Source organism: Labrus bergylta, chromosome 11 (genome assembly GCF_963930695.1).
Source record: "Labrus bergylta chromosome 11, fLabBer1.1, whole genome shotgun sequence".
Lineage (NCBI taxonomy): Eukaryota > Metazoa > Chordata > Actinopteri > Labriformes > Labridae > Labrus > Labrus bergylta.
The window spans coordinates 13,977,372-13,990,497 of record NC_089205.1 but is presented as its reverse complement, the minus strand read 5'-3'; the positions used below and the strand labels follow the sequence as shown (position 1 = coordinate 13,990,497).

General features: G+C 38.5%; 1 protein-coding gene across 1 annotated transcript in view; it reads right to left on the bottom strand.

The window, feature by feature from the left end:
• dync2h1 (dynein cytoplasmic 2 heavy chain 1) overlaps nucleotides 1-13,126 on the bottom strand; it is a 129,733-nt gene that overhangs the window by 58,729 nt on the left and 57,878 nt on the right. Inside the window, exons 76-81 of the mRNA XM_029280376.2 lie at nucleotides 9,805-9,894; nucleotides 4,286-4,351; nucleotides 4,137-4,187; nucleotides 4,005-4,058; nucleotides 3,621-3,752; nucleotides 3,063-3,135 (exon numbers count right to left, since the gene is read on the bottom strand). Of these exons, the coding sequence (XP_029136209.2) occupies nucleotides 3,063-3,135; nucleotides 3,621-3,752; nucleotides 4,005-4,058; nucleotides 4,137-4,187; nucleotides 4,286-4,351; nucleotides 9,805-9,894 (466 nt within the window). The remainder of the gene's footprint in view (nucleotides 1-3,062; nucleotides 3,136-3,620; nucleotides 3,753-4,004; nucleotides 4,059-4,136; nucleotides 4,188-4,285; nucleotides 4,352-9,804; nucleotides 9,895-13,126) is intronic.

Below are 13,126 nucleotides of genomic sequence, written 5' to 3'. Positions count from 1 at the left end.
ACTGCTTGGACATCCCACAGCTGTTAAAGTAATATTAAATGATAAATGATAATCTAAAAATAACTGGACTTACAGAAAAAAAGCATAGAAATGTATGCTATACCACACCTTTAAAAATAAATAGGCTCCTTTCTTTTATAAAGTGCACAAAAATAGGGACCTGAGCTGTCAGAACAATAAATTAATGATAAATAATAAAGATAAAGATAAAAATTAACATTAAAGTGATCTTACACAGATGCACAAGCTTACTCTCTGTCACTCCCTTTCTTGAGGAACTTTGCGTTGCAATGCAAAAATGTTGGCATGTCTACATGCTCCAGGCTAAGGCTGGCACTCCTCTTGGAAGAGGTGTTGAGGTGCCAGGGATGCATAAGTAGGACTTGGCTAGCCTGGCCAACATCGGATATCTGTCCTTGTTATCCTTCCACCACTGTAATGGATTTTCTTCCTTGGCAAGTTTCTTTTCTTCAAAGTATCTGAGGACTTCTTCCCCCACTTGGGTATGAGTTTGGACATCTTCAGCTTCGCTTGCACCATCCCCTTCTTCACCATCGGAACCAAAGAGTGAATCAAGTAGAGTTGCAGGAGGTGTTGATTCAGCAGCTGTATCGATGGAGGTGACACGCAGCTGCACATCCATCTTTCAGTTTGAACATGTAGGATTTCTTCAGAGGTAAGAAACTTCAGTTTCCTAAACCTCGGGTCAAGCGCGGTCTATAGAATCACTGTGTTTGCTGCTGTGTCTGAGAAAGCAGTCCCCCTTTTACATTGCTCCTGTAGCTGCTGTGTAGTGGCGGGGCTGACTCGAAGGCAACACTTTGGGTGGACTTCAACAGCCCCTTCACAAGTGGAGGTATTGCAGATATTGTTCCATATTTCTCTCCACTTATGAACACTGATCTGGTTACAAATTCAGGTACCTTTTGCCCCTCTGTGTGACAGACCTCTCAGACAGTGTTGCTGTTACAGTCCTCCTTTGCTCAATCAGTTGACTGATCATATAAAATGTGCTGTTCCACCATGTGCTTACATCTTGAACAAGGCTGTGCTCAGGTGTGGCCATCTGTTGTTGTTTTTCTCGTAGCTTACAGCTTTCTAGCTCACTTTATAAAAAATTTTCCATAAGACATCTTGCAGCCCCGACAGCCTTTTCAATGCCTGGATGCTTCTTGATGACGAGTTGAAAGGTTTAGCAACCCATACTTCTCCAGAATGCGTGCCGCAGCCACAACATTGGCAACATTGTCATGGACTATGGCAATGATTTTGCTAGGAGGAATTTCAAACCTGGCTGCTACCTCTTCCAACCACTCTGCGATGTTGGATGCAGTATGTCTGTCCTTCAGTGGCATGGTAGTGAGGCAGATTGACTGCATGTCCCAGTCATCTGTGATGTAGTCGCAGGTAGAACCAAGGTAGGCTTCAATTGCTACACTTGTCCAAACATCAGTGGTGAGAGCCACATTGCTGTTGTTGGTGTTTAAAACAGTCTTCACTTTATTGAATGTCTATTCATATTTTCTCTCCATGAGCTTTGTGAAATGGATCCTTGAAGGAAGAGTGTAGCCAGGGTTCAAGGTGTGGATCATCGTAGTGAAGCCGTCATCTTCAACCATTGACAGAGGCCTCATGTCAGAGACGAGAATATTGAGGATGCTATCTGTCAAGACAGATGCTTGCTGTGGTGTACATGATGACGGTCCAATTGTGAAGCCTCTCATAGTTTGTTGTTTTTTTCTGCAATGACAAAGATATTATTAGTATGTAACAGCACAATTTACATCCAATCAATATGCCTTGTTGTTTTACTTATGAATTACTGTTACGAAAGGTAAGTAAGTAACCCAAAGATCACTTACAGACAAGACACGTTTTTCTTATATATATTTATTTATTAACACTCATACAGGCAACCTTAAAAGGACTAATTTACACAACTTTAAGTAGATGTAAAAAGTTACTTTCAACTGTATAAATGCAAAGTTTCCTATCTCACTTGCATACAGTGCAGTGTCTTAACTCTCACCTTATTACAGAAAATTAACACTTTAAGTTTAATCATTAAATTATTACATCATTGAAGTAAGTTAATTTGTTTTTAATTATTTATTTATTTACAGTAAGCTCACCAAGTGCTTTAAAAAAAACAATGAACTAAAATAAAATGTAAAACACACACACCTACACAAATATATTCAAACGTCACCATTAAATAATGTGTGAAAAAAGCAAAGAATATACATGAAAGGCAAAAGAACAAAACATGTCTTTAGTCTAAGCTTGCTCGGCATTGGCAAAGTAAAAAGTCTGCTTTGCCACTGTCATTAACCAGCTAACGCTTAAAGTTAGTTTAAGGAACCTTTCATGCTTGTCAAGCTTGATAACGAGTAAACACAAGCACCAGACAAGCAACCGGAGAGACTAACGTAACATTTTCGTACTTGAAAACAGAACAAACGTGGGATTTTGTAGTGACTTACCCTGCTGTCGAGCTCTCTTCTTTGTCATCGATGACTCCAACATGTTGTCTTTTTAGGTGCTGTATCATCACCGTGGTCCTTCCATGCTACGCCATTTAGAAGATTTCGGTCGAACCGCTTTCTCTGTTTCTGCCATGTTTCATTTCCAATTTCCAATATCCAGCTCTGCTCTCTCATGCTCTAGCCCTGCCACACTGTACTTAACGCTGTCGGCATGTAAACAGTTCTGCGTCTACGTCACCACAGTTTGCGACATAGGGAGTTACGCAATAATCGCGTGACTCAAAGAATTGATAATAGCGTTCGTTGCCAACACTTTTATTTTTATCGATTTGCTGTTGCAAGAGGAAATATGGAGAGATGAGAGACCAATCAATAGACAAGATACATTTTCTTAATGGTTATTTATCCGGCGGACAACATGAATGTTGTGTTTGTTTATTTGGTTTTTTCCTATCTGAAATTGTAAATAATAAATGCTCTTTTATGTGTTCTGGCTACAGTACAGCAGTGAGCTTACCTCGAGCACACTTGCACAATTGACTGAAATACAAAAAAATCCCAAAATGAAACACTCACCCAGGGCCTGGGTGGCAAATGCTGTCATGGCACTCTGTAGTCGGTCTGGTCTGACTGCCTGAACCAATAACAGCTGAGGAGAGCAAAGAGAAATGGATACGTTGAGGAAAAAGGAAACAACATGTATCCATGAAAACTTGGAAGGCAGAATGTCACTGAATGACATGTGAAAATTAAGGTTGGATATCCAAAAAATTGAAGTTTTAAAGCTAATGTTAGTATTTTTTATTTTGTAATGTGTCTTAAGTGGTGACCCCAAAAAGTCAAATATGTGACAGTTTTTACTTCTCACTGCTAACAAGAGCATCCAAAATGTAACATGCCTTTTACATATCTGCATAGTGTCCTTCTCTGACCTAAATCCTAATCCCTTTTATTTACCCATGGACCAATTTTATAAAAGATTTTATAAGACTCAGCTAGTTGACAGAGAAACAACCAAGCTTCCTATGCAAAGATTAATACGTTAAATGCTTAAATGTGTACAGATTTTCAATAAACTGTGTAAATAATGAGAAGCTGTTTGACATGACTGTTGTGATTTAATAGAAAGCTGACCTGCTGGAAGGGAGTCATTTTCTTGGCAATTGGCGATGGGATTTCCTGTTCACAATGTGAGCTCTGCGAGAAGGACAGCCAAAGGTCTGAGTCACTCAAACACAGGGATTGGTAGATGGCTGGGAATGTAGACTGTAAAACATGGAAGACAAAGTTAAAAGGGTCAGCAACAGGTAATGAAATAAGTTTAGAAAAATAGATACAGGACTGCTTTAATTGCATTAAACTATATTTTTTACGGGTTGTACTGGTTGGAGAAACTATACTTTGGGTTTGGGTTAGGGTCAAAATAATTAATTGCTTAAATAACCAAGCAGTAATCTGCCTTTTAATGGTTTTTATTTGAGTTTATATGCTTGTGTGGTCAGTATGCATATCACTTACTTTTAAAATGGCCATTGCTCCTTGTCTCTCCGGGTTAATCCAAGAAGGGAACTCCTGCAGAGAAAGTAGAAGCGTGAGGCAAAGACGGAGATAAATGAGTGCTCTCTCTTTTTAGACAAAAGCTGCTATTACCTCTTTCTTGAACATTTCTCCAACAATGGATCCAGTGAAGACATCCCATTCCTACAGCAAAAAGTGCCATCACTATTTGACATGTCCAAAGATGTATTTCTGTTTTAATTTTAAAATTGGAAAGACTGTAAATCTAAAAAGGTACTTACACCTTCCTGAAGGAGTTCAGGGTACATGCCTTTCACAAAGTGCACAGCAAACATCAACTGGTCAGCCTGAAACAAAGATAACGAGGGAGGTATTTTGACATGGAATATCTCACATTCCCTTGCTTGAAACTACAAAGTCACGGTGGTACACAAAATGTAAGCAACTGTTCGGAGGACCTAAAAAGTCATATTCTCAATACATGATATACAGCTCAGTATGCCATGCTAAAGGGCTTGTAAAGGCTTGCTACACAGTGACAAAAGATACTTTGAGAACTACACTGATTGTTTTATCAGTCCTATACAGTGTCTGTTTATACATGTCTCTCTCTCTCTCTCTTCCTCATGTGCCGGTAAAGTTTAAGAGAGATAACAGAAATCCATAATCAAGATGTTTATCCCACTCCCACCCGGAGAGAGAAACAGAAAGAAAATGACCCTAGTCAATACAGACAATATGGTAATAAGAAAAAAAGAAACACTGAGGAAATGGTTAAAAAAAAAAGGAAGATATTGAAAGCAAAAATACACAAATGTGTATTAATCCCATTGGTGGTACCTTTCCTACAATGTACATATGGGTATGTACCGTGCATACAGTTCCAACACTTTTACAAGCTAGATTAGGAATTCTAATAATTGTGTAGTTGAACAAATTACAAATCTCACATTAAAATCTAATTTATTATTCAAATGAATGAGCCCTGTTCAAAATGTAAATTATTACAACAAACGTTTTTGTGTTAATTTCCATGATTAAAGCAACGATGATGATTTTGGGCACCAATTTTGCACATAAAAAAAGTTTATTTATTTTCCTTTTATTTGGGAAATGGAAAATATTTCTTGTAAATAATAAATATGCGACAGGCTACTTCCTGTCAAATTTCACATTCTGGGAGATTTAAAGTGTTATCATTCACATGGAGTCTAGTGGCGAACATGATAGACACGGAGAGAAGTTTACTTCTTCACCTGAGCTGTATTCTCAATTTACAGAATTAGAAATTAGCTAGATTTGAACACAATTCACTTTCTATATTCTTTTTACTGCAGTTAGAAACTTTACCAAAAGTCTCACGACAGACAAACCATCCCCAGGTCGGGAAAACAGTTTTTAACATGTCAAGCTGACTCCAATGCTTTAGTGTGAATGTAGTTTGCGACAATAATGAGTTTTTTAACTTGTTTTTATCCTATGGTTTTTATCCGTATAATAGCAACGTTTTTTTTTTTCCTTCTATGATACCTGTACAATTCATTGGCATGCTGAAGCTTTTTAATCACACGCCACAACGCTGTAGTAGAGACGTGACGAAACATAGTGCTAAATAAAAAGGCCTTTTATTTGAAGAAGACAGAAGCTCTTTTCTGACTGTTTGTGTGTGTGTGTGTGTGTGTGTGTGTGTGTGTGTGTGTGTGTGTGTGTGTGTGTGTGTGTGTGTGTGTGTGTGTGTGTGTGTGTGTGGAGCTCACGCTACGCCGAAACGCAATGTGAATTCACAGACCGGGACAAGAATATTACACTACTGTGAATCAATATGAACGTACAAACACGGCTGAGCGCAGTTAAGAAAAGGCACTCTAGCTGTAAACTTTTTTAAAACTTCCTCTCCTTTCATTTGTCTTCCTCTTTGTTGTTTGGCAGCATGTTTCCTGGTCCACTGGATTGATAATGATATTGTGCTGCCACCATATCAGCATACAGCAGTAATTGCATCTAGAAATAACTAATTCACCAGGTGTTATTACTGCTGTACTTTGAAAACACCCGACAGACTTTGATGATGGGTGGTGGCGATATGAAATGAGGTGGCATCCACCAGGTTTTGAATGCAGGAAAATCCAGATTAAACATGGAGATTAAATAGTTAATCATGATTAACTGCATTTTTAATCACATGGTTGAAATTGGATTGTTTACCTATTCAAAACGGTTTCTTTCATATGTTGGACCTTAATCTCATCGTGATTAATAGGTTAATGGTGATGCCCTAATTTAAACTAACAAACAAAATAAACTGACTTTTGTCTCTTAAACAAATTCCATATCCTGAAAAACCTTCACATCTCTCCGTCTGTAACCCAATATTAGGATTTGTTTGTTTACCATTTGCTAAGAACCAGTTTGAGCTGCGTTAAGACAACAACACTCTTAGTATGTTGTCTCTTGATTTGATTTGATCTGATGTGTGAATGATTTCCCTCGAGCATTCAAGTTCATCTCCTTTTTACTGAGGAGCCAGTGGACAAAGTTGAACCAAGACAGTCGAGCAATATTTTACTGATATTAGCAAAAATGGCTCAATGTTATTTTTTTTCTGTTTTGTTTACGTTTATTTCTTTGAGTGTATGCGTCTGTGTTTATTGAATGTATGCGTAAATGTATGAAATGAAGCAAACAGAGAGCAAAAAGGATATTCTGCCTGAACATGCAAATGTTTGTGTGAACTGTTGTCATGCTGAATCTATGAACCTAAGCCGAAACAACATTCTGGGGCCATATTCACAAAGATTTCTGTTGATCCTACTGGCATAATTCTACGAAAATAACTAGACTCATGACATTTTCCAAGAATTCCTCTTAAACTTTGGACCCTTGTAAAGATAAAAGTTCTTCACAAAGCATCTTATCCCTTAAGAGAGCTCTTAAGGTCAAAACATTCCAATCCATCTTGGACTTTTTTCAGTGCAAAGTGAGACATGCGTGGTGAGTCCCTCTGAATGTGTTTTACTCCACAGGTGTATCCAATCACTAATTAAAGGCCACTGACATGCTGCTTCTAACAATCATCATATGAAGGAAACTGCACAAGTAGGAATGTGTTTTCAAACATTTTGGAGGCTATATATTTGTACTTTTAAAGTAAGGTTTACAATTTATACAGAGATTTCATTTTCATAGTGTTCATAATTAAATAATTTTTGACAGGATTCCATGATTGGAATCGAATAATCATCACGGCTGACGTGATGACGTTGGATGCAAGAGGGCTGGACGGCAACCGGAAAGACTGTAAACAAATACATTTAAATTTCAAATGTTTCTCTGTCTCAAAAGTTCCATCTTGTAGCGTCAACTTCATCATTCGTCTCTTACTTCGCCATTTTCTTTGTTTTCGCTCATAACTGTGTCCATTGCTCTTCGTGCTCTCATTGGTCAACAGTACTAATGCGACGGAACCATACACTGTAAATATTAATAGACGAAGCCTGAGTGATGTCAGCCATCTGTTACGGCAGGGGGCTCCAGAGGCTCATCGTCAGCTGCCGCCATGCTGGAAATTACGTCTCAGCCTAACTTTCAGTCAACCTAACGACAGGCTGAGAGCTGGAGCTGAGGCTCCTATCAATCATGTCAGCTAAGAGCCTAACTATGGCTAACACGTATCATTCATAAAATCTAAATTGTGCAATTAAAAAAATAAACTCACCCCTGTACAGTGTGTGCCAGGGATGACAGTAACTAATCAGACCTATTTCCTTTTTTTGTACTAGGCTGTAAACATGTTTATTTCTGCTGTAAAAACAGCTTTTTGTCTGTGTTGTGTGTCGACTAACAGCAGGATTTTGTACTTCTGCATTGGCTTCATTTCACATTGGCTACCCTCATGGACTTAGAGCCGAAGCTGAGGCGGGTTTTAAGACTAATCACGAAGCGTTACATCGCGCCCACCTGCAGGATTTTGCACTTCTGCATTGACTGTATTTTTTGAAAACCGGAGGTTGGTCTGACCTAGGCATTAGAGAGTCCTTTTCTTTCTCAATTTTTTGGATCAGCCAATCACAGCTTTTAAAATAATGTGTCATAGCTAGCAACATGGGTTAGCCACGGCTCACTAGGTCTAAATGATCACTAAGATACAAGTTTCTGTCCCTTCATTGCTCAGAGTTGCTCTAAAAATGTTCAAAAAAATCACTTCACAGCTACGACTACGAGCTCTCTGAGAGGATTCTCAGGATGTTGGTGAATAAAGGCCCAGGACTCTGTCACACTTGAACATCCCAATTTAAACAAATAAAGGTACCAGGATATGCACACACACTCTCTTACACACACATTAAACATCCCGTAATGCTTGCAGCTGACACCCAACACATGGGTATACACAAAGACCTAACAGGTGTTAGCACATAGACATCAATGTACAGAATGGGAGCTCACCCAGATACACAATCCTGTTGTTTTCATCCTATGATAGGCAACTACTTTCATACCCTGAAAAATGTAATCTCCTCAGTGTACAACCCTCCAGTGTACACCTAAGTGTCAAGAAGACACACTTTTAGTGCTATTGTTGCATTTTCTCTATGGATTTTGACAGATGTTTCTAAAAACAGGAAATTCTGCTGAGGCGCAAGACTCAGATAAGTAACAAAAAGTCACTGTCACTCCATATTGCCAAAGTAAAGTTAAACCTTTTGCGGAAAAGTTAACACTTAAGAAAATAAAAAACAATCTTTGCTCATTAAAGGTTCAACAATCAATATTTGGCAGAGATTATTTATCCCAGCTCTGATGTGTCTAGCCTAGTTACTTGTATTTTTTTTTTTTTAATAAACCTCTTCTTTAAGAAGCTATGCTTATCCACATTTCTGTCCTCTATTGCTCACTGTCCTTCCCTCCTGAAGTTATCTACTTCATGTCACAGATGTGGGTGTTTACAGAAACACTGATAATGTAGGCTGATATTTCCTTTCTGTTAAATAAGTCTACTGCAGCTTAATATAACTTTATTTTGTGGGTGTTCATGTGTGTTTGTATGTCGTGTTCGTTTAAAGTCTATAGACTGGTGGGCAATTTTCTGCTAGTGAGACTGAAAATGCTAGAAACATTTACACACACGCACGCACACACACACACATACACACTCACGCACACACGCACACACACGCACAAGACAAAGAAATTACATTTCCCATTCGCTGCCTGATCGATGCAATCATTGCCCTGTAGGTCAATATTTGACACTTCATTACTGTGTCAGTTGCAGAGGTCTGATTATATAAGTGTGTAAATGTATGTGTTTATCTGATTGTGGATTAGGTCTAAATGATCAATAAAACTACCACTATAAAGTACTTCAACGTTGTATTGCAAAATAATGTATTCAGAGTGTCGGCCATAGACAAACCAACCTTGTTTCAAGTTTTTTTTATGTAATTTTGGTAGATAAATGTGAAAGTTGGAGAAATGAACAAATTATGTGGTATATGTTCATAACTCTAAACACAAACGATGTTTAGACGATGTTTAAACGAAGATAAAATGCTACGCGAGAAGTTATGGTAGTGGGCCCGCATCAGTCAAACCGTAACTCTCCTGGTAGCTTTTTAGCTCCAAACAGGGTTCAAGGGACCCATTTTTTTCCTTTGAATACATTTTGTGTATTCAGTTCAGAAAATACAGCATGGAATTGTTTCACTTCTCCAACTTTCAAATGTCACTACCAAATCTACATAGTGCACCTTTAAAGTAACACACTTGCCCTCTATCTGTGTTTAGGATGGTGAATTACCTTGAAAAGTGAGCGGCAGACATACTCATACACCATATTCTTCAAGCTGGCCTCCAAAGCAGCAATCCTGGCTTCAGTGTTGTCTGCTTCCTAAGATAGACACACATACATAGATACACATATCAATACATAGATCATATCAATATATAGATCATATCACATATCACATTTTAAGAGTTTTCTCTTTCTGTCACATCAGGTTAATGTTTGAGGATCGAGAAAAGCCACTTGGCAAAAAAAAGAAACACATTTAAACTGCATTGTTCTTCATTTCTAACACACACTTCTTTTGTTTTATCACTGATGTGCAATTTTCCAACGACTTGAAATACCAATTGGTAAGAGTTGGTGTTGCACTTGTATTTCAGTCTGGGGTAAGAAAGCTATTAAACTGTTAGAAGGTATAAATTGAGGACAAAATAAAACCTCTTTTTGAAAGCAATTTCAGTGAGATGGAAGAGGAAGAAAATTCAATAGCAGTAGATGAATTACCGCACAAGAATCAGGCACATAAAGAAAATGCAAGGGAACTTAAAAAATGGTGGAAATGAAATAATCTCTTTCTGCCCCTATTAGGGGTAGGCGGTAAACAAGCTTTACGTTCTGCCACGACTTGGATACCGTCATCGCTGGTTTAAATACACATGTTGGGTTGTAGTGCACACACCAGGTAACACCAATTACTCAACCTACAGGCCCCTTTGGCAGCTCAATAAAAGTAGCATAACAGAGGAATGTGTGACAGGCAGGCGATCGTTCAGATTGAGTTAGCCGGTCTTCTAGATGTTTCACTCTGACACTCAGAGCAGAGCCGATGGTCTTACACGCTTACATACCATAGGGCTCCGCCTCCTTCTCATGTCAGAGAGGTTGTTTACAATGAGAGTGAATAGTAGCAGAGCAATCAGGTAAACTTGTATAATCCCCTCTCCGATTTTCAGTTAATAACAGCAACATTAAGTGGGTGTGCTCGCCCCACAGCGTGTCTCTTTCTGTCTGTCCTGGGCTATGACTAAGTGCTGGAATGGTTTGACTCAGAGTCACTTGAGAATTTCGCTCAGGGATTAATAAAGGATATCAAAAAGAACAGCAAAGCACGGATTTGATCCCGTCTATAACATGTGCTTTAACTAATGTCTTGCTTGTTTTTAGTCCAGTACTTCTCAAAGTGTGGGGCGCACATTCCCGGGGGAAGCGTGTGGCCTGAGGGTACACATTGTTCGCCACCTAGCCAAACCGCCCAGGTGTATTTACGGCGACCCAGGTATATTTTTCTGCCCACATAATCTGCATTTAAGACATATTAACTAGTAGGTGAATGATCTCCCTCATTCTGGACCTCTTGCATACATGTTGCAGGTGACCATAGAGACAGAGAAATAAAAAGCAAGATGTCCACTGTTAAGTTTCTTTCAATGCAGTTATCCAAAATTTCAAATGCTACATTTTTTTTTTCATTTCATGCAGCTGCTCACCGACACTGATGTTAATCTGCTTTCCCTTGGTTTCGCTGTGTCTTGATAACAGTCACAAGTGAAGCTTTAAAAAGAGGAGTTTTTTATGATACAGGAAGCCCTGAAGGCTCAGTTATTCACTCTCAGTTGTTTTCCTCCTCCAAATGACAGAAGAAGTTAGAGAACCACTGGTTTCGTCCAAGATGATTGAATAAAAGGATCTGTGGCCGTGATTCGTGGTCAAAGGCTGTAAATACTAAAGCTCTAACCCTACAGTGTTATTGAAAATCACTAATTGTAGTTCCGCTAAAGCAGCTCAGTTTGTTGGACGTTAAACACAGTCCCTTTTTATAATGTTGTAGGAACGCTTTTATTTTGAAAGATTCATATCAGGAAATGTGTTTTAAGCAGCAACATATTTCTGCAGGAGAGAGACAAAACTTTAAACCACACAGAAATGAGTTGAGTATCATAACATAAACTTGTTTTGAGGGGGAGAATGTGGTCCTAGTGCATGAATATGCATTCATATATACAATACCTTTAATACTGTAATACTGCGATATAATACCATTACCATAAAAAAGCTAAACAAATAAAAACACTGAAATGAATCTCAGGTCATATCGATTATCGCCCACCTTTTAGCCCAAAGTTCAGCATGTCCATCCTTCTGTTTCTCCTGTTTGAATATCTGTTCAAGGTTTAGTGAAAGCATGTACTGTATCTTTGTTTATTGATTGAAAGTTTCTACTTCACTAGATGTTGTTTGCATCTGTTATTGTGAATGTGGAAGAGCAAAGAATGTTCAGTTTGTAATGTGAGAACTGAGAGTTAAATCAAATTCTCTTCCAGATCTGTGGAAACATCTGTAGCCTGCTGGCAAATTCAATTTGTTCATTAAATACATAAAAAAAGATACAAAGGTAGAAAGAGTCAATGAATTCATGCAGTATTCTGACCACATAAGCTGACCATGTCCGCATGCCTACTTACACACAAACACGCACATATACACAGAACAGTGGTGACCAGCTGCTGCCTGGTGACATACTTGGATGACAGCACTGGCTCTAACAACCCACACAGGATTTGAGGAATTAGTGCTCAATCTTTAAACCCAATGTCTGTGTGTGTGTGTGTGTGTGTGTGTGTGTGTGTGTATGTGTGTGTGTGTGTGTGCATTTGTGCTTTGGTTATCCGACAGATTTAGGGCTCAGATGGAGACCAGCGGTGTGACACACACTCTGCTGGGTCAGACTGAATAAAACTCACTGAAGGAAGCAAAAGTGAGCTGAAATGAATCACCCAACTGAAATAAATTTGCATGAAATCATCATAATAAAAAAAATTGAATAAATATAACTGCACAAAAACAAATCAGATGTAATCAAATGTAGTGCCTCCATGTTTTATCCACTGAAACAAAAACTACTACTTCTGTAACTGACACCAAGAACATTATTTTCTTTAAAACCTATATGATTGTATGTTTATATCTCTCAGATACTAAGAAAATAAATCAATAATGCCCACTGCGTATGCGCCATGGAGATCCGCGGTACAAATAGAAAGAAAACTCAGCCATTTAAAAAATATTTTAACAAAGGTTTTTACGGACTTTCACACGTAGAGGGTCGTAAAGCGCTGGTATGTGACTGTGTATGGTAACTCTGTTTAAAATGCTGCTTCGACTCTTCTCTGTTTCCTCTCCCCCTGTCTGTATTTATCATGAAGGTATCAGCTGGTGGTTGGGTATACCATCAATCAGAAACTCAACATTAGTAACCATGCATTAGCAACCTCCTGCTGTAGCTGTAAACTTGGCAAAAAGAAACTTGGTGACAAAGTGCTGTGATTGGTAGAAG